General features: G+C 41.5%; 1 protein-coding gene across 18 annotated transcripts in view; it reads left to right on the top strand.

Annotated features, from left to right (window-relative positions):
• PTPRM (protein tyrosine phosphatase receptor type M) overlaps positions 1 to 21,424 on the top strand; it is a 1,498,021-nt gene that overhangs the window by 1,117,802 nt on the left and 358,795 nt on the right. For 7 of the 18 annotated variants that reach the window (XM_078687891.1, XM_078687890.1, XM_078687887.1 and 4 more), the window contains one exon: positions 16,544 to 16,633. The exons of the other annotated variants lie outside the window; for them this stretch is intronic. In XM_078687891.1, the coding sequence (XP_078544017.1) occupies positions 16,544 to 16,633 (90 nt within the window). The remainder of the gene's footprint in view (positions 1 to 16,543; positions 16,634 to 21,424) is intronic. 18 annotated transcript variants of the gene reach the window in all.

Raw genomic sequence — 21,424 nt, 5'->3', positions numbered from 1 at the left:
TCGTTTTTTAATACAAGTTTAAATTTGAATTCTTTCTTTAAATTGTCTGTTATCACATTTTAAAATAAAATAATTATATGTAATTTCTAAACACAAAAAAAAATACATATATAATTTTAATGTCAAATACTGTAATTTAATATTAGTGAGTTCCATGCATGGTGCTGAACTTACTCCAAGGCTGAACTTGAGAAAATATGAGCCTGTTTTGACACCTTTAGGGTGGGAGTAACTTTAGAAATGCAGTTGGATGATAGCAGTGGCCTTACTCTTTTGCTGTAGTATTTGTGTTAGCGTGTCCATCCATAAAGCCCTTCTTAAATTTCCCTGAACTCCTCCCTTTTAGTAGTAGATCTTCCTCATTTTCCAGGCACTCTCCCTCGTCCCTCCCACATTTACTTGTAATTTGTTTATCCAGGTATGTGAAGATCTCTGTACAGAAAAGACAGGACAGACCGAGGACTCTGGTCATAGGTTTGTGGATAGCCTTTTGTAGTGCATGAGTAGTAGCATAGTTGTACTACTTTATAAACTAGAAAATTCAGGCTGTGAGTAGGCCCCCTTCTCATGACGAAGTACCCAACTTCCCCTTCAGTCACTTGATCGTGTCCTTTCCTTTGAACCCTTACAGCCCTCTGCTGCCTTTTGGCTAGGTTCACAATATTCAAATACTACATACAAACAAATATATTGTTTCTGTAAATTGCACCTCTTTACAGCAGTGCTACCTACATGAATCTTCTGTTGGCTCTTATGTTGGTATTTTCTCTGTGCTTTAGGGTAAGTGGTGGGGATAGAAAAATTGATTCTGCAAGAAATTCCGAAATCCCCCCAACCCATATAAGCCAATTTCCGCCCCGGGGTGGGATCCTTGGGGCCTCTAGAGACTTGGAGCACCCCTCCCCTTCATGAGTACAGCCCTAGGGTGGAAATCCCAGGGTCATAAGCTTCATAAATGTGTCCCGGATGCCATTTTCTTTTTCTGATCCTACAGGATCGAAGCATTTTTTGCTGATTGTTTTTCTTTTTGGCCCCAGGGTGTCCCCCACTGGGCCTAGAGTATCAGGTTATCCCTACCCTGCCCCTTTATATTATTTGTATTGTTTTTGTTTACTTCAGTATCGGACTCCTGTGTGAGTGAGATGGCCCAAGGGAAATAAAGCTCCCTGGGCCAATCAGAATGTTTTTTTTTCTTTTTTTAATTGCCGCTCCCAGGAGAGTCTCTTGAGACTCTCGCGGACTCAACTGTCTAGATACACAATTATTTTTGTACCTTAATTTCTAAAAATAAACTACTGAACAATTTTACACCAAATTATAAACCCAATCTGAGGACCAAGCTCTACCTTCCTGCTAAATTTGGTGTTATTCCATTCAGTAATTTTTGCTGTAGCCTCGTCTAAAGAAGTCTATGGAAAATGCATGGCGATTTTTCATTTAGGGACCCCCACTTTTTTGCTTGGCGCCCGCTTATGAATCAGCCCAAGACTTTCCAGGAAAGAACTGAGGTGGACAAACTTTTTTGGGGGAAAGTTTTGTGAAGATCCGTCAAACGGGGCAAAGTTATTAGCAAACTAAAAATCGCTCTTTCTGTGGCAAAGAAAACCTAAATTTAATTACCTAGTGGTGTCAACCACTAAAACATATATATGTGTGTGTGTGTATATATATATATATATATATATATATATATGTATATATCGTGATCAAGGGGTTATCCCCGAAACGCGTTGGGTCTTGACGAAGTTATTCAAATAAATCACCGCTGATTCAAACATCGTTGTCCACGGCGTGCTGTTTTTCTACTCGGGAGGCAGCGCTTTTGGGAAAAATGTATGTATATATATATATATATATATATATATATATATATATATATATATATTTATATATTATGTGTGTGTGTGTACACACATAAAGTACTTAGTTGCCTTAAGTCAATGCAAGTTTAAAACAGTTGAAGAAGTCTTCCTCTAGGCACTATGACACACAGAATAGAAAGAATAACTTGTTGCAGCTACAAATTTCGGTGTCTGACCTAAGTTTTCAGTATAAAAATGAAAGTGTGGCTAAAGCAGTAAGGCCTTATATACGGACATTTTGGACGTATTTAAGTGTTTTTCTCTGGCACGTAATTCATAAAACGTCCTTGCATAATGAGCAATTTCTGTTGCCGGAAGGTGCTCTCCATAAGAATAATGCAATCAGTACGACCAAATTTCGGAAATGACTGCCTTAGAAGAATTTAGCTTGAGTTTATTGCTGCTATTATTTAATCTAACAACCTTCTACTCAAGAATGTTCACCTAAATTAATACTGTTTCCGAAATGCACTGAAAATGGAAAGAGTGATGAGGATGATGGAGTTTGCTCTCCATACGTGTACCGGAAAATAACCTCAAAGTTTCTACCAGTTTTCAAAGAGAACATTCCCGAAAATAATCTTTCCCTGCGGTATCAGTGCTTGCCTACATTACACAAGCATGGCCCCATAGATGGCCGTGCTCTTCACATGCCATAGCTGAGGCAGGCTAAGAGGACCTTTGGACTCGTGATGATTTAGCCCAGCGCAGTGGCGTAGCTAGTGGGGGGAGGGGGGTACCACTCCGGGCAGCACTCTTTTTGGGGGCAGTGGAGGTGAGCAAGTCATGTCTGTTGACTACCACCACCATACCCCACCCCCTGAGAAAAAGACAGCCATCTCCAACCCCACCCCCCTTCCACTCTTACCGGCAACGTGCGGCAAACATAAGAGACACCCCTGTTGGCAGTAGGTCTAGCTACACCACTGGGCAGGGGAGGGCTTGGGGATTTTGAGAATGCCCTTTTATTGGACATAAGTTTCTAAGTCAGTCAAATGGTGGAGTTTTGAGATAGTAGCTAGCATTGGGAAGGGGCTTCCTGTCTGATTGGGCATTTGTCCAGCATGTCTCTATGGAGTACCAGACCATGCGTAAGGGAGAGCCTTGCCAGTCCCCAAATATCAGTCGATGGGATGGGTCCATTCCTCGTCTGTTGCAGCCTGCCCAGATAGATGCCGGCTATCCTGAATAGGAAGTCCGAACAATCCCTGGTTTAGCTAATACACAGCCTCCTTCTATGCATAAAGACAGGCTCCTGCAGCCTCAGGATATCTGCTATATGTTGTAATAAAGACCAGAGTACGGCTCAAAGCCATCCACGCGTTAGCCCTTTTTCTGACCTATTTACAAGTTTAGGTGATCAAGGTACTACCAAATGAAGCGACCTTTGATAATGAGATATTATATATGGAATGTGATACCACAAATACTTACCTGTGCACACCACCCCTTTTTTTATCGAACACAGATTCAAGATTTTATCTCTGGTCTGGGGGGACAACAGCTCAGCAACTTGCACCGCATGTTAGGTGTCAGAAATGAAAAAAACTAGGGTTATATGTGTGAAATACATTTTCTATAAATGCAGGGTGTAAAGAGTTGTAATTTACCATTCCTCTCTCAGTGAAGCACACAATAATGTCACTGTAGAGAGTATATTACTGGTCCAAGCAGACTCGAGAAAAGGCACCATAGAAGCCTTAGGGTCTTATGCTCTCTCAATTTCCTGACTTACGTTCTAATCACTGATGGCCACACTATCTCTATTTTTGATTTGTATCAGATGTTCTATAGGGTATGTAAAGGTCTCTTAGCAAATTAAGTAATTTTTTTTTCTTTTTTTTGTAAGTAGCACTACTAAAATATCAAAATACCTTATTTTCTGTGATATATGTTGGCTGTTCCTTTTCTATATTTATGGTAGATGTTGGAGGGAATAAAGTTCCCCCTAGCAAGACTTTTCAATGCCATCATGCTTCTGCATGGGACAGCACTTGGTGGCCGACAGCCCTCGGAAGCCCATTTACCCCCTCAGACCCCGCCAAGAACCTCGGCATCGTACTCGACTCATCACTCACCATGAAACGACAGGTCAACCCCGTCACCTCCCGCTGCTTCAACACCCTCCGCAAGACCTTCAAGTGGATCCCCCCTGAGTCAAGGAAGACCATCGCCCACGCACTCATCACCAGCAGACTGGACTATGGAAACGCACTCTACGCCGACATCAACAAGTCCCTACTCCGCAACCGCCAGACAATACAGAACCACGCCGTCTGATTTGTCCTCGGCATCCCCCGACACTAACACATCAGTCAACACCTACGAAGTCCCCACAGGCTCCCCGTGGAGAAAAGAGTCACTTTCAAAATCCTCACTCACGCCTACAAATGCCTACACAACAATGGACCCAAATACCTCAACAACAGAATCAAATTCCACGTACGCAAAGGAGACCTCTGATCTTCCAACCTTGCCCTGGCCGAAACCCCGTGCATCCACAGAGCCAGAGCAGGCAGAAGATCCTTCTCTCACATCGCAGCCAAGACCTGGAATGAGCTACCGGCAGACATCAGACGCGCCCCCTCCCTGAACACCTTCACCTCTAGACCTGGCTCTTCGGCTAAACAGATCTGCGGACCCGCCCCTCCCCCCTGTCTCAGCGTCTTGAGACCCTCACGGGTGAGTAGCATGCTTACAATTCCCTGATTGATTAATTGATTGATCATGGAATTTCAATCTCACATGTAGAGTATAAAAATGGCAAAGTCATTAAGTAATACTATCACAATTTGTGGCACATTTCACTGCATAATTTGCCTTTTCTTGCCGTATAATTTGATCAACCCCGCTGCAGCATTTGGCCCTCTACTGCCGTATAATTCCAGAGGCCCTGATAATAACCTCCCTGGGAAACATTAATCACTTGCTCCTCAGTAAGCACTATTGTAGTTGCAGATATGAGTGACATGAATTTATAATCTTTTTGCAGACCCAGGCGTATTGTAATTCTTACAAGAATTGTTCCCAGCGTCTAAGTCGTATTGCTTTTTCTCTTCATGGTTTTGTTTGAGAGGGTGACCTCTTTGTCTCTTTTTTACCTACCAGACATTTGCTCCTAGCTATTGCCTAAGAGTTTAATTTAGGGAAAAAACTGAAATCTCTGAAAGTTCACTCTCACAGCCTGCATGCCGAGGAGCAAGATTTGTGTTTTCCGGATCATTAAACTGACAGCTGAAATTTGTTGGCGGTATTAAAAAATAAAACACTAAATTACTGCTACACATGTCGTTTATGCATCAGGGCATGTGGAAGATGTTGGATTTTAATGTGTCTCTCTAATGGAGAATTTAAATTACAATGTTTATCAAATCTCCAATCTTTCTTTCTGCAGAGAATATTAATTCCGCGTTTAACTCTAAGAGGTAAATAAGATGAGCATTCCTCCGCCTGCCTAGGGGTAAATTGCAGATTGCTTGACAACGTGACATGGCGCACGAAATGTCAATTTTGTCAAACAAATTTAGAGAAACAGTTAAACTATTAGCTTCCTGGTGTTCGAGGGTCTTTTTTCTCTGGGAATGGCGGTTTCAAGCAGCAGGGCACTGTACCATATGGAACACTAACATGGCTAAATTGAATGAACGAGATGAGTGAGGAGATGGCGCTGCAGACACACTCAGTTAGCTCAGAACTGTCTATTAACTTCTGCTGCTGCTGTTGAATAAACAACCAGTTAACATTGCACAGTCTTTAATCCTGAAACCAGGACAAGAAGGGCAATGAAATGTCATCCAGAAATAGAACACGGTGATGTCTTTTTTCCCCCTTGTATTGTGCATTCGCACATGCGCTCTCGCTGACCTTGTAGAGTACCATTTGTGAGTTCCTAAATACCAATATATGTGCCTCCACATCTCAGTTAAAACAAGAAATTCCCAATGGCTCCCCCTTACTTTTTGATTTATACATCGAGTCCCTAGCACAACGCCTGAGGGATGCCCCAATTATGAAGCCTTTTGTATATCATGGCTGGGAGCGTAAAGTTGCACTCTATGCGGACGATTTGCTTATTTTGACATCTAATGCACAATCCGCACTCCCAGAAGCTCTTTCAATAGCTCAGGAGTTTAGGGATATAGCGGGCTATGAGGTGAATGCTGCAAAAACGGAAGTCCTGGTTTGGTATGATGACATCGGTGATACTAACATCTTGCCAGGGTCTTCAATGCGATACTTGGGCTTAAATATCCCAAAGGATATAAATAATCTTGTTACATCTAATTTTAGTTATCTGGTCTCACAGCTAGTCGATACTCCACCATCTAAGAAAGAAGTCTCCTTGTGGTACAACTTGATGCTGGATGGCGACTTTTTGTTACCATAACAACTTTGGGGTTCTACGCTACCGGGTCATAAGGTGACCGAGTTGTGGTCCATTTCATTTAAAACATTGTGGGAGTTTGTAAAACCGGCTTGGTTACGTAGGAACCACCTATATACGTTGCATAGGGCCTACTACTCCCCACTCAGGCTCTCGAAATTCAATCCTGGATACCCTGTAATGTGCCCAAAATGTGGATCACCGTTGGCGTCAGATGCCCATATGTTCTTTGAATGTCCCTCTCTCAAACTTTTTGGGGAAGATATTGGCCGTTTTCTTTCAGATGCTCTTGGAACTGTAATTACCTTTGATTTGACTATGGTTATCTTTGGGCTCTCGTCTGAGGTCCAAGGACAGGCAAAAACTCTTTTGTTCTATGCTGCTCTGCTTGCCCAGAGAGAGATCTGCAAAAGTGGAAGGAGATTACACCACCTGCATTTTTAGATTGGCAGATCTCGGTTTTACATGTTTCAAGAATAGATCTAGAAAGATCTGGTAACCAGGCCAAGAGAGCCTTTTGGCACCGTTTGGTATGGGTAAACTGAAGCCCGGGGTTTTGTTTTTTTTGTGGGTTTTTTTCCCCCCCGGTCCAATGATTATTCACTGTTGGAGTTTCCGAACCTGAATACCTGGACTCTTTTGTTTGGTATCTTTGGTTTATATCAGCCCCATCGGCCGGGCATGGTGGTGGTGGCACTTACCCCTTCCTATCTTGATTCCACATTAGATGGCCCCTGAAGGCATATCTTTCTGAGGGTAGTGTTCAACCTTGTGTTGTTACAACCTATACCCTGCCTGGTTTTTAACCTGAGACGGACTGTTATGTTCTTGTAGGTGGCCACATCTGGAATCAATAGTGATTAATGAGGACAAAAAAAAAAGAAATTCACAATGGCTTGCACCATGAGGGATTCTAATAGTCCTTCCCTGCAGCTATCTCTGGAATCTCCTGAGTAGCCTACAAGGTTATGTAAAGCTTCAGTCTTGACTACGGTACCCAGCACAGGGCACGGGTTAGTGGGCTGGCTGTCACTCAAAAATTCTATTTAGAATATCCCATAGCAACCGATTAATGTAAACTCAACACGATCTCTCTCTTCTTCCCACCTTTGCCCTATCAAGCATTGCAATCTATGACAGGATAAGAGCACCAGTCTTGTCAGTCCAACTTGATGCCCAAATCCTTTCCATGTAGATCTCAATGCAGTACAACAGCTTCCAAGCATGCACTCCCCCACATAGCAGCATGCAGATGCGTCTTACTGGAGTGCTCTGAATTAGTGGTGTTACAAAACTCGAGGGTGGCCCCCTTCAAAATACACGGAGGGTCCACCCTTCTCCGGCCTACCACCTAGCACTATTGCTGTGGTGGCCCCATGCACCGTGGAGGCTGCGGAGGCTTATGTTACACAACTGCTCTGAACTCTGTAAAAATAAATATGTTTTAGCCTGTAATAATGTGGCACCACTAGCTGGCACCCTAGTACTGCTGCCTTCTTTTGCCTTATAGAAGCACCTGCCTGCAGGGAAGTCAGACTAAGCAAGACAGGAATATAGAAAGATTGGTGCCTTGCACATTTGTTCCGCAGTTATTGTCTAGTTGGTCTATTGTTAAAAGAAAAAGACTTACAATGGACTTGGAGACCACCCCTTACTAACCATTAGTTGGCTCCAACATCACTTTAGTTTCCTCCCTTCTTATTGGTCAGAGCCTCCTCCTTGCCTCAGCTTCCTTCATGGGCTTTGCGTGTGTCCCTACTGTGGAGCATGAACCAAGTACAGTTTCTGTTCTGGAGCCAGTGTCCTGCCACAGGCTCCTGCAGGTACTCATATTTTGCTTTTCACATGCACTCCTATAGCATGCATATGTCTGCAGTCTCTATCCTTTACCACCCTGTTTCCGCTGTTGCTGCTCTCTCCCTCGTATTGCTTTCCCCCACCCTCAAACGGATGTCAGTTGCCTCTTTCCACCCCGCCCTCCTCCTGATGTCCGTTGTCTCTTTCCCACTTTGCCCCCTCTCCTCTCACTCCATGCTTGATTTGCCACCCCGGCCCTCCCTCTTCTCACTGTCCATCCTTGAAGAGCCCTTCTTCGGATATCCCTCGTGTCTCTTGCACCCTGCGCTGTTTTTTCACATAATGGTTTGCACCGGCTGCTGTGCAACATGCCTAAAAAACATCTACAAAGCCAATACAGGTTGCATAGATGAAACATATTAGCTTTGCTGGTGTGTTTTTTCTCATTGCCTCTGACTGCATAGCATTTGGTGTGTTTCCAAAGCTGAATGTGAGGCACACATAATTTCCTCATATAAAAGTTAAAGTGAGAACAATAATCACTTGCTTTAGTATTTTACTGCCTGGCCCCTATGATGAAGTATGCTCAAAATTGTAAGTAAGAGCTGTTTTAGCTTCCCAAGAGGGATTCCAACACACATGCAGAGTAAAATACTAAAATAGGTGACTTTTGCTCTGGTTTTATTTATTTATAAAGTTTTATATAGCGCGAACATGATCCCAAAGGATATCAGAGCGCTTAACAATTTGAGGGAGAGGAAGGTAATAGTTGCAGTATAATCATCAAAAGGAATACCAACCCAAGCAAATCTAATATGCATATTAAACAAAAAGGTTACAATCGAAAGGAACAACAAAGGGTAAGCTAATAACGAACATAGCAAACAGGGAGGGGGGCAAGTGACTGGTAAAGCAGAATAACACCAAACGCAGAACTTAGGGTGAAAGTCCAAAGCATTAGGGCAGACGATCCGAGACCCTTTTAAGGTAGGAACTTGTTCATGAGGAATCTTTTTACTTCCAATTTGAAGGCAACCTTGGAGGAGATTCTGCGTATTTCTGGTGGGAGAGAGAGTTCCAGATCTTCACCGCAGAGCCGGAGAAAGCTCAGTGACACATTCTCTTTTTGTGAAAGATCTATGGTTTCAGGAGGAGAGAGTTAGCACTCCAAGAAGGTCTACCCCCTCCGGATGATTTCAGCTTTTGGGCTAGATAACTGGGGTTTTTGAAATGAAGGGCTTTGTGAGACAGACAAGAAATCTTTAGCTGAATTTTTGCTTCATAGGGCAACCAATTTAGGGATTTTAAGACCTGAGAGATGTGCTTGTTTCTTTTGGTACCCGTGACCAATCTGGCCGCTGCATTCATTGAAGCCTCTAGTGGGGCCAATGTATATTTGGGGAGGCCACAGAGTGTAGCACTGCCATAGTCTAGCCTCTGCAAAACGAGCGCTTGGACCACTTGCTTGAAGTCAGCTTGTGGGAGGAAAGGTTTGAGATTCCAGAGTATCCTCATTAGGTGATTAGCTCCCTTGCACACATTGCTGATATGAGTTTTCATGTTCAGATGCTTGTCTAGGGTGAGTCTGAGAGATTTGGCTGAGTCAACAATGAGGGGGGAGCAGTTGAAGGCAGTAAGGTGGTTCATCCAAAGGTCTATCTTGAGGATGTGGTTCGGGGGAAAAATGAGAAGGAATTCTGTTTTGGAGGTGTTGAGCAAGAGGTGGTTCTCAGTTAACCAGTGTTGAGTGTTTATTAGGGTAGCGTTGAATGATATAAGGTTATTCGGGAGGAGATTTTCAGATAGAGTTGCATATCATCCGCATACATATGGAAGAGAATGTCCACGGAATTTGAAACATTAGCTAAAGGTTCCAAGAACAAATTGAAGAGTATAGGGCATAGGGCGGACCCTTGGGGGACCCCCATGGATACTGGTGATGGATGGGAGAGAGAGTGGTTCACTTTAACTCTTTGGGATCTGTGGTGGAGGAAGGATGAGAACCGTTGCAGCACCGAACCAGAAAGGCCCATCCTGTGCTTCAAAATGGAAAGGAGGTTGTCGTGATTAACAGTGTCAAACGCTGAGGAAAGGTCAAGGAGGATAAGGAGGCAGGATTCATTTTGGTTGAGCATTTACCTTTGAGTTACCTTTTGAGTGAAGGCATTCTAAGTATGGAGGAAGTAAAGGTGAGATTATTTTGCCTCTCACCACTGTCTTTATGTAGGACACATTAATTCCTACAAGGATTATAAATATACTTACATTTCGATATCCTTCAACTGTCTCTAGTGTGATTCATTTCACAGTTCTGAAAGGGAGAAGGTTCAGCGCAAAGCTTAAAATGTGTTTGCACAGTGGTGGAAGGTAGCAGCTGTGTGTCGGTGCAAAGAGTTCAAACGTGTGTGTCTGCACAATGATGGAAAGGAGCAGGTTATATCACAGTGCAAGCCTTAAACAAGCATTAGAAATGCAATCGGGCTCGGATTTATTTGAGTTTGAGCTAATGGCATTGTAAATGCAAATGTATTGTTGCTATGTGTTATGGAGTGTGTTCATGTGGTGTGTACTGCCAGTGATCTCCTTGTGAGTGTGAGAATATTACACCGTTACTGCCTGTGATGTCCTTCTTGTGAGTGTGAGAAGCTTGCACCTCTGCTGCCTGTGGTCTCCTTGTGAGTGTAAGAAAGTTGCACTGCTGCTGCCTGTGATGTCGTTCTTGTGAGTGGGAGAAGATTGCACCTCAGCTGCCTGTGGTCTCCTTGTGAGTGTAAGAAGCTTGCACAGCTGCTGCCTGTGATGTCCTACTCACTACTCTACTCTACTCACTACTCTACTCACTACTCTGCACTCACTACTGTGCACTCACTACTCACTACTCTACTCACTACTCTACTCACTACTCACTACTCTGCACTCACTGCTCACTACTCTACTCACTACTCACTACTCTACTCACTACTCACTACTCTACTCACTACTCTACTCACTACTCTACTCACTACTCTACTCACTACTCTACTCACTACTCTACTCACTACTCTACTCACTACTCTGCACTCACTACTCACTACTCACTACTCTACTCACTACTCTGCACTCACTACTCAGTACTCTACTCACTACTCTACTCACTACTCACTACTCTGCACTCACTACTCACTCCTCTATTCACTACTCTACTCACTACTCTACTCACTACTCTACTCACTACTCTACTCACTACTCTACTCACTACTCTACTCACTACTCTACTCACTACTCACTACTCTACTCACTACTCACTACTCTACTCACTACTCACTACTCTACTCGCTACTCTACTCACTACTCTATTCACTACTCTATTCACTACTCACTACTCTCCACTCACTACTCTACTCACTACTCACTACTCTACTCACTACTCACTTCTCTACTCACTACTCTGCACTCACTACTTTACTCACTGCTCTACTCTACTCACCTCACTACTCTACTCACTACTCACTACTCTACTCACTACTCTACTCACTACTCTGCACTTACTACTCACTACTCTACTCACTACTCACTACACTCCACTCACTACTCTACTCACTACTCACTACTTTCTACTCACTACTCTACTCACTACTCACTACTCTACTCACTACTCACTACTCTACTCACTTCTCTACTCACTACTCTGCACTCACTACTTTACTCACTACTCTACTCACCTCACTACTCTACTCACTACTCTGCACTTACTACTCACTACTCTATTCACTACTCACTACTCTACTCACTACTCTACTCACTACTCTACTCACTACTCACTACTCCACTCACTACTCTGCTCACTACTCACTACTCTGCTCACTACTCACTACTCTACTCACTACTCTACTCACTACTCTACTCACTACTCTACTCACTACTCTACTCACTACTCTACTCACTACTCTACTCACTACTCTACTCACTACTCTACTTACTACTCTACTCACTACTCACTACTCTGCACTCACTACTCACTACTCTGCTCACTACTCACTACTCTACTCACCACTCACTACCCTACTCACTACTCACTACTCTACTCACTACTTTCTACTCACTACTCTACTCACTACTCACTACTCTGCACTCACTACTCTACTCACTACTCTACTCACCTCTCTACTCACTACTCTACTCACTACTCACTACTCTGCACTCACTACTCACTACTCACCTCACTACTCTACTCACCTGAGAACTTGTTCCATACAGTGCCTAATCTCTCCCAAATTGCCTCACAAACTCTCTGACGTAGGCTGGCGATGGTCTGCAGCCTGCCAACAAATGGAACATTGATGCCCCACAATGCTTATGTTAGAACATTCAGGTGCCCTCTATTTTGCTTTACTTCCTGTTGTGACCTTGCGGTGTACTTATCCTTAGGGAATAGTAGTGCAATAGATTTTAGGGTCCAGGCTGATAGTTGTACGAAGTTACTTGCCTAGAGGAGGCTTGTAGTAAGTTATGTGTCTGGGTAGCAAAGTATCGGTTCCCCATGACTGCATATTTAAATCTTGGAAGGTACTATTCAGGAAGTTAGCTGCTTTTCTGCAGAGTGAAGAAAGGGCAATATAGCTTAGGCATTTTTCGAGCGAATTAGATTTCTTGAAGGTAACAGTGCAGAGGCTCCTAAGTGTGTGCCAGCAATGACTGTGTGGCCACGTGGGTAACTGCCTAGAGTCTGCCCCACGAGCATTCAAGATAAACAGAAGAAATAGCATTCACACAGTTCAGCTTGGATTGACTAGGCTTGCTTGGTGATTGCACTGACTTGTACTTGGCTTACATCACTAAAGCAAAAGATAACAGCAGAAACTACACAGATAGTTTCTGGCTACAGTTGGGAAGAGAAGTAATATCACCTTATAACCCTGCATCAGAATTTATTCTACCTTCCATATGATGTCCTGTTTACCACAGCTCAAATCTGCGAGATACGGGTAATCTGAAAAAACAGATATGAAGCAAAATGCGTGTTGTTTTTTAATGCCACCGCGGGTTACCTTTCTGCACCGCGTGTTGATGGATGTTTTCAGATTTTCTGCCCGACCTCCAGTGCGGTCAAATTCCCATCTTTCCCTCCCCATGTGCTCCGATCCCCCCCCCCCCACCTCTTCAGCCCGTGATTGCCGCTCCGTCTCGCTCGGTAGTGGCAGGGAGATGTACTCTCTGTTATTTTCCCGCCTCTACATACTGTAGATTTCCTCGACGAGTATGATGGTGATTTCCGCTCTATTGTAGCGGGTGATCGGATTACGTATTTACTTGGCGTTAGAAGTCGCCTTGACCCGAGATAGTGTCAATTCTGCATTTCAGGGCAGAAAGTGAATCTCTCTTCGCGCTTATTAAATCTGAAGCCTGTGTGCACGTGAGGAGGACGCGCGCCCGACAAACGCACTGCTCTATGGTGAACGCGCGCACACCATCTGGAATGCATTACACGGCCACCCTGACAGCTCCTAATTAAGATTAATGCACTGCCGAGCACGTAACCGCTGAGAAAATGCCCAAAATGGCGCCCGACAATTACATCTGCCCAATCGCATCACGACTACTAAAAATACATCACCGCGAGTACCAATCAACATTCAGATAATACAAAAAAAACACGCGCACTAAGGAATCTGTCTTTCCCGAGCCCTAAAGAAACTTTTTTTTTTTTTTCTTCTTTTACATTAGGATCTCGGAGCTCCGCCCCGAGCCCTAAAAATGAAGGGACATATTAACAAGTGAATGGCGAAGCGTGGCATTGAGCAAAAATTGCTAACTCCTTGCTCGGCCATTCTGAAAACGCAGGGATCCACCATATTTACAATGGTATGGCACATCCCTATGCTTTCCCTAGCGCTGGCGCTAAACTCAGCTGCCTAGCGCCAACACAAACACCCGTGCACCATAGTGCAATGGTGCGTGCATTGAGGGAATGATTGTTTATGTGCAGGAAGGTATCCCTACCTGCACATAAACAATCACCAAGGGCCATTTGTATCTCCTATGTGTGCTGCATTGTGCAAATAGAAGTTGCATATCATAATTTTTTTAATTATAGTTTACGTGCAGTAAGGAACACCTTCCTGCACATAAACAATCATTGATGGCAATTTGCTATTTCGGTGTGTGCTGCACAATGCAGCACATGTAGAAACAGCAAAAATGAGGACACATTTAACATTTCTCCTCGTTTTGCTTTGTTAAGACCAGGTTTTCCCTGTTCTTAATTTTGGCGCTGCCCCATATGTACGCCCCCCTTGTAAATACGGTGCATGTCAAAATCAATGGGCGTTGTGGTGGAATGCAACAAGTGTAGCATGAAAGGGGGATTTATTTACAAGGCAGCATTAAGCCACGTTATGTGGCTTAAGGCCACCTTGTAAATAAGGCGAAGGGATTATCGCAAAAAGTGACGTTCCTGTGGCGATAAGCCCTTGTAAATATGCTCCATAGTTTTTCAGTATATAGCAAAGTTAGTATCAACAACACCATCTGTCCGAAAGCCCAGATGGTCCTACACAGCAATTTCAACTAGTTCAGAATGAAGAAGAAAAATGCCTGAACCTATCACATTAGAGCCAGAAACAACAATAAATTGGGTAATGCGAACATCTGTTGATTAACACCTTGACTGCGGCATGAATTCCGCCGCGGTGCTGGAATTCTAATCAGTGGGCGGGGTTCGGACAGCCCCCGCCGTCCTCCGCACACACCCACCGTCACATGGTACGGCTGGGGGCCTGTCCGCAGCATCGAAGGGGTTAAGACGTCTAGATCCAGCATAACTGTGGTTTGAAGCACAATATAACGATAAGTTGCTGTGGAAAGGCGTAACTGTAAGGACTGCACAGACAATAGTTGTCACAGAGTAAAACCTGAGTAGGTTGAGGTGTAGAGGGCTGCTTAACAGCCCTATAAGCATGTCTGATAGAGTTGAAAACAGTTTTTCATGTATGAACGATTTCCTGTGATGGAGAAAATATACCACTGGGTATTTTGCCAGGAGCAAAGTATTTGAATAGATCAAGGACATGTATAAAATCTACATATAAAGCCTGACTTTCATAACGTTATGTAAAATTATGTGTCCCATGGGGGAGAGTCAGGCTGTTTCATTTGGTGCAATATTGTTTTCCTATTAGAATATGTTTGCGGGCTCCTTTTAGCTTCAAGTTCAGCCTTGACTCTGCATGGTTGCTACCTAACAAGAGACAGTTAAACAAGCATTTGCAATGCAATAAGTCTCGCATTTGAGAGTTTGAGCTATTGTTCATTGTAAATGACAATGCTTTTTATTAATGTGTTTTTTTAACAGATAAATAAAGGGCATTGTCATTTACAATGCCAGTAGCTGGAACTACATTGCAAATGCGTTGAGAGAGCATGTCCTGCCTTTTCCTGCCGGCAGGTGCAGGCAGCACAAAGCTCTTTGAGAAAATAGTGCTCAGAGGCTCTAATTATAGCCTACCGAGCAACAACACATGTAACAGGGGATGTCCTCATGGCAGGTTACAAAATGGGAAAAGGTGGTACTAAGGATGTACTAATAAGCCTATTGACTAATGAAAAGCCACAATTTACAATGGGCAATGACACAAGCCAATGAAAAAGACTGGGCGGAGAGTTGGCAAAGCTTTACATCTTACTTTAATACAGCATGCCTTGCAGAGCAGCGCATGCGCTGCCCGGGCTCAACCTAAAAATATGGCTGCCGTTGATTACATTTTCCTAATTCAGACAACTTTTGTTTGTACCCTTTTTAATTTTCATAAGTATAAGGTGGAGCTTTCAGATGTTGCTGCATTTTTTAAATGTAAACATTTGCATCAAGTATAGGACTAGAGCTATGAGTAAATGTAAATCTTATATAGTTCAAAAATATTTGCCCACAATTTCACCATTGAAAGAAATTGAATGCCCCGTTTTCCAACTCCAGTCTAGATAAACAAGTCACAGTGCATTAGATTAGTTCTGCGAAATGTTAATTCATGACGGACGGATCCATGCAACAGTTTCAGAATAATTGTTGTCAGCGTAAATGATTTCCAAATAGAATTATTTTAAGTGCGTTTATGTTATGTAGATATCCTGAAATTCTAGCATGCGCTTGCTCTCCCGAGCAAGTGTTGGACATCTCTGGTTCAGTTCTGCAACAGTTTTTCGTCTACCTTTTTTTTGTACCAATGCAACAAGTATATTTTAATTTTTAACCACCATGCAAAAACTGTTTTCTTCATTCATCCCCTTATCATTGTGATAGTCTTTCATACATTCTCATGCACCCTCTGTGTGACACAAGTTCCCTAATTAGGAGACTGGCATTGTCATAAGACTATGACACTATTATTTACTAATCACTACTTCTCCCTCCATTTGTCCCTAGACCTTTTTGTACTGCTCACCCAATGTTTGCCTTCTCCCTAAAGAGCCATATCATGCGCAGAAGAGTACTTGCATGTGTTTACACTCCCTTTCTGCACTGCAGGGCGAGTTTATGCAATGGAAACAGAAATGCGGATTACAGCATCCAGGCCTTACCATCCTTGACCCTTCATGAATTCTGCTATCCGCAGAGGTAGGTTTCTTGAGAGGGTCATCCTCATTACTTGGCATGTCACAAAAATAGTCCCAGTGCACCAAGTTACATTTCTATAAGACAGCATTGTCGGCGCATGGGTAGACAGAGAGTCTGGCTAAGTGCAGTGTGTGAAAAACTGGAGCACACATGCAGGAAGTAAAATAAGCGAACCTTGGGGCAGTCTAAAGTAGTTGAGTTCTGCGGCAGGATGGAGACTAAAATGATGGAATAAAGGAGGGCCCCAGAGGAGAATAGGTGTTCACTTGTGTGGTCTGAGCTAGATCAGTAAGTTATGAGGCAAAGACCTTGAATGGGGATACAATAAAGATTGCTGTGTTGTATGCAAGGACAAAGCAAATGACTTATCATGTATGCATTTGAGTGAACCATTTTGTTAGGAGAGCATGTCAAAGGCTTGAAACAAATTTCACAATGATTCCGCTGTGAACAACTTTGTCAAATATTGCAAACATTTAAAACCATAGCAGCTTGACTATGCAAGAAGATGGGGAAAGTGTAATCAGCATGACATGGTAAAGTTGGCGCTGTTGATCGAGGTTTTTTTTTCTTTCACATTTTATTAGATCACTGATTTGTAGAGTTGGATATTTAAAATATTGATTTATGCAATCACTATAATAATAATCCAGGAAATGAGAAATCAAGTACTCACCCTTTAATTTATTTAAAAGTGTCCATAGTGTATTATTTAAAATTGGAGTTTTTAACAGCTAGCGGGGAATCAATTTTACACCCGTTCATTGAAGCCAAAATAATTAAATAGATTTTGTCTGATAACTGCTATGTCCATTTCTTTACACGTTTCTGGAGCGAGGTACTTGAAGGTGATGGACAAGCTGTAATTCTGCAGTTAATTTCAGAGGTATCGCTGATATCCATTTCCCTTAAAATCCTTATATCTGTCTGAATGTTGGGTCTCTATAGGAGTGTTGCTTTCCCCGCACATTTTTATGTGCATATATAACTTTCAACAGGTCCACTTTGTTTAGAAGCACTAGCGCCTTGTCGATGTTCACCTGCAAAATCAAAACACATGTTTATTTATTTAACTGCCGTCCAAATTCTACGTGTTGGTGAATCATGATTTTCACTTTTCAGTATTGTGTCTTAAAGGAGACACCGAAATCTCATTAAAAAGATCATGGCATTGATTTCTGCAACTTTGGCCATTCACAAGAACTTCCCTAGAGTGTGTATGTAAATTTATGTAAATCCTAAATTTCCTGATGCACTCCACTAGTAAACTTACTACAGCAAAAAAAGCATGCATGAGTGATGTAGACTGATTTCTGTAATTGAGAAAGGTACCTCTCCTTTTTCTTTCACTCTTGTTTAGCTTTATTTTGTTATCTGTTTTTCAAATTCTCTTTTTTTGCCACAAGCCTGTCTCTTCAATTTCCTTCCTTCAATTTCTCCCTTTCCTCGTTTTCTGCCTGTCTATCTACCTTTATTTAAACCCTTTTGCTCTCCTTTTTAGGTATTGCCTAACAGACAAATGTTAGCTGTCTATATGCGCAAGCCGATTGTGAACCATACTAAAGTTTATCACAAAATAGAAATGGCAGTGGTGGTTTCAATGGCAGCACATCATTCCCAGTAACGCTTATTAGCTTTTTTCTAAAGTATTGGTGCCCCGCAGGGTTACGCATAGATACCTCACTGCATCAAATGTCTGCTAACTGTGGTTTTAACAAAACCCAGTATTCAAACAATATATAGATATAGCCCCGGCACTCTAACTTGTTAGTTAATTAATTCATACAAGGTTTTAGGACTGTAGATTTCCATTTATACATACATCAATAAGTATTCTTTAAGCACTGTTTAATATTGTGAAATATCAAGAACCAACAATAATCCTCAAACATTTTGTTCAAAGAACATACATTCCGAAGTTGTAGTTTAGTAAGGATGATACATATAATACATATATATAATACAACAGGCTTGTTATGAAGCAATATATGTTATGCAATTCCATACACAACACATAAGTCACGTAAGAACAGTGTCGCACAGATGTAAATTGTACAGAAATAGTATTCTTGTAGAGCGATGAAGCGGCAGCCGACACGTGTTTCGTTACTTGGTAACTTTTTCAAGGCTGCAAGTAATGTCAAACAAAAAATGTATAGAATATTTTGATAAGAAAGAATTTGTAAGAAAGAAATAGGCAAATATTTGTGTGCTGAGTGACACATGAAGTGCTCATCAAACAACTTATCTGTGCTATAGTGAAAAGAGTTTGTGAAAGAAATTAGTAAAGACCCAAATCCATACCCTAATTTCGAAGAACGTTCGCGGACCAGAAACAAATAATCGAAAAAAATATATTTTTTTAAATATTTTTTTTAAGTAACTGGTACGTGTATTGCGTGCTTGTTATTTACATAATCCTAGGAACGAAAGAAAATTTCACACTTACATCCCAAGAAATAAAAGGGAGTTCGTCTAGGGCAATATACCTTTCGGTGAGCGATCCAATCAATATGTTGAAGTTTCGCAGACTCCTGGGTCCCCTATATAAGTGATCTCATCCTAAAGATAAAAGTAATGGAAGAAAAAGCTACATATATTTAAATATAGCTTTACCATGTCCTAGTAAAAAGGAAGATAAATATTATGTAGTCCCTTCTTTTAGAAAGAGGGCCAAAATCTAGGCCAATACGTTAAATTACCTATTTATATTGCTAAGTGCAAATCCTCCATGGTAAGAGTCAGTACAGTGTCAAATCAAATTATGAGAAAATTCTTATTCCAATGTCTTAGAGAGAAAAATAGTTGATTTGTACAGTTCGCTCATATATATTGTTTTTTTGTTTCTATATCTGTCATAAAAAGGTCAAGTAATACTTAAAGCCAGGCCACTCACCCAAGATGGAAAAGGCTGCATAAAGCAAAGTAAAGATGCTGGAAAGTTAGGGTGATTCAATAGCTAAAAACAAGGGGAATGTCTTGGTATAAAGAAGGTTCCAATATTACAGAAGGTAATCCAACTGTGTTAGGTTCGAGTCTAAAAATATGTAAGCCATAACTTACAAATGTAAAATAGCCCTTTCTAGGCAGACAGTTTGTTCCTAGAACGGATATGTTTCAAAATTTCTTCCATAAGTAGAACTTTAAAGGGACAAGCAAAGACGGACAAGCAAAATGTACAGTATAAGTATTGCGTTAAAACATTACAGTACCAAAAATAAAAAGATTTTTTTTACGTTAAAAATATATGAGCATGGGGAGTTTTGAACATTACCTAAATCATAGATCCTTATGCGTATTTTCAAATTATATCGCATGTAGACTGATTAGTATTTAAAATGGTTCCTGTATGTAAAAAAGAAAAAACAAGTATCAATCAATTTAGATTGATTTAAAAGTAATTTTGTATTTCTAAAATTAAATGAGATAATGTCTCTAACTATTCGCATAAGAATCACACCAGAAGCTTGAATGAACTTACATATCAACGTTAGTTAGCTGGAATAAGACCAAAAATGAGTGGAGCTGAAGGTGCCCTGATAAGCCCGCTAGAAAGAAGAGACAAGAGGACAATTTTTTCATATAAGGTGAAGTTCAGAAAATGTCTCAAATTAATATGTCTAACTGACCAATTTCTCATAGAGAAACGAGAACCTCTAAATCATTATATAGACGTGATTGTAATGCTCCATTTGTTAATACCACGCTATCACTCGTAACACTTATATCGACATGACTGGGCAATGACTCAAGTATATACTTTAAGACACGCCCGCAAAAAGTATATATAGCACATTGCTAGCATCACCATTTGTTAGAATGACTAAGTCACTATGCACGCGTGGGTATAATACTCCATTTAGTAATACAACGCTATCTCTCATACCATGTATAACAACCTAACTTGGCGATTGGCTTGAGATTGTGGTTTGGAGTACACCCGCGCATGGAATAGACACATTTGCTAGCACCACCAGTTGTGCCAATAGGCAACCCCAACCCATTAAGTGAGAATACAAGCCCGATAGCAATACACGATCGCCTCGGCACCTATGTAAACCAACTTTATTCTATAGAGAAAACTCCTAATTCCTGATAGCCATTCTGGGTGTTCATGTCAACAAGCTGTTCGGGTAAAATGCCTGTTTTAATATGGAGCTGAGTTAGAGATCTTGCGTCTTCGTTTTTCGATGCATTTCCGGTCCAACCACATAGTAATCAACATAGAGGTAGGACCAAGTTCTTGGCTTTGTAGTTTCTATGGCTGACTTGCAGTCATGTTGTAGACAGTGAAACGGGGTTCAAAAAAAGATCGCAAAGTAAGTGTTCATTCATGATAGTGTAACAAACTGTTTAAAATAATTAACCTAAATCTATATATTCCGGGAAACCGTAATAACCCCATTGTTGCACTATAAAAGTTAGTAATTATAGTATATGTGACGTAGCTATTGCAGATATTGCGTCATTTTCATTGAGAATCCATATCGCATACCATAGTATAGAATCACCTGCTGGTTAAAAAGAGAGAAGAAAGAAAGACAACCCCAACACCAAAAAATATATGAAAAAGAGACAGGGTTATTGTGTTTACACCTCTGATATTATGCTTTTCTTGTCATTTTACAACATACTTAGATTGAGCAGAGAGGGCAACTTATAAAATACTGTTTATGTAACACAATATATCAAAGAATAAATACCACAACAATATACATAGAATTATTACAAATACACCTATATCCAAGATTTACTGTGATTAGTGAACCACAATTTTCAAATGATAGATTA

Source organism: Lissotriton helveticus, chromosome 4_1 (assembly GCF_964261635.1).
Source record: "Lissotriton helveticus chromosome 4_1, aLisHel1.1, whole genome shotgun sequence".
NCBI lineage: Eukaryota > Metazoa > Chordata > Amphibia > Caudata > Salamandridae > Lissotriton > Lissotriton helveticus.
The sequence above is the reverse complement of the archived record's forward strand: the minus strand, read 5'-3'. Positions and strand labels throughout refer to the sequence as shown.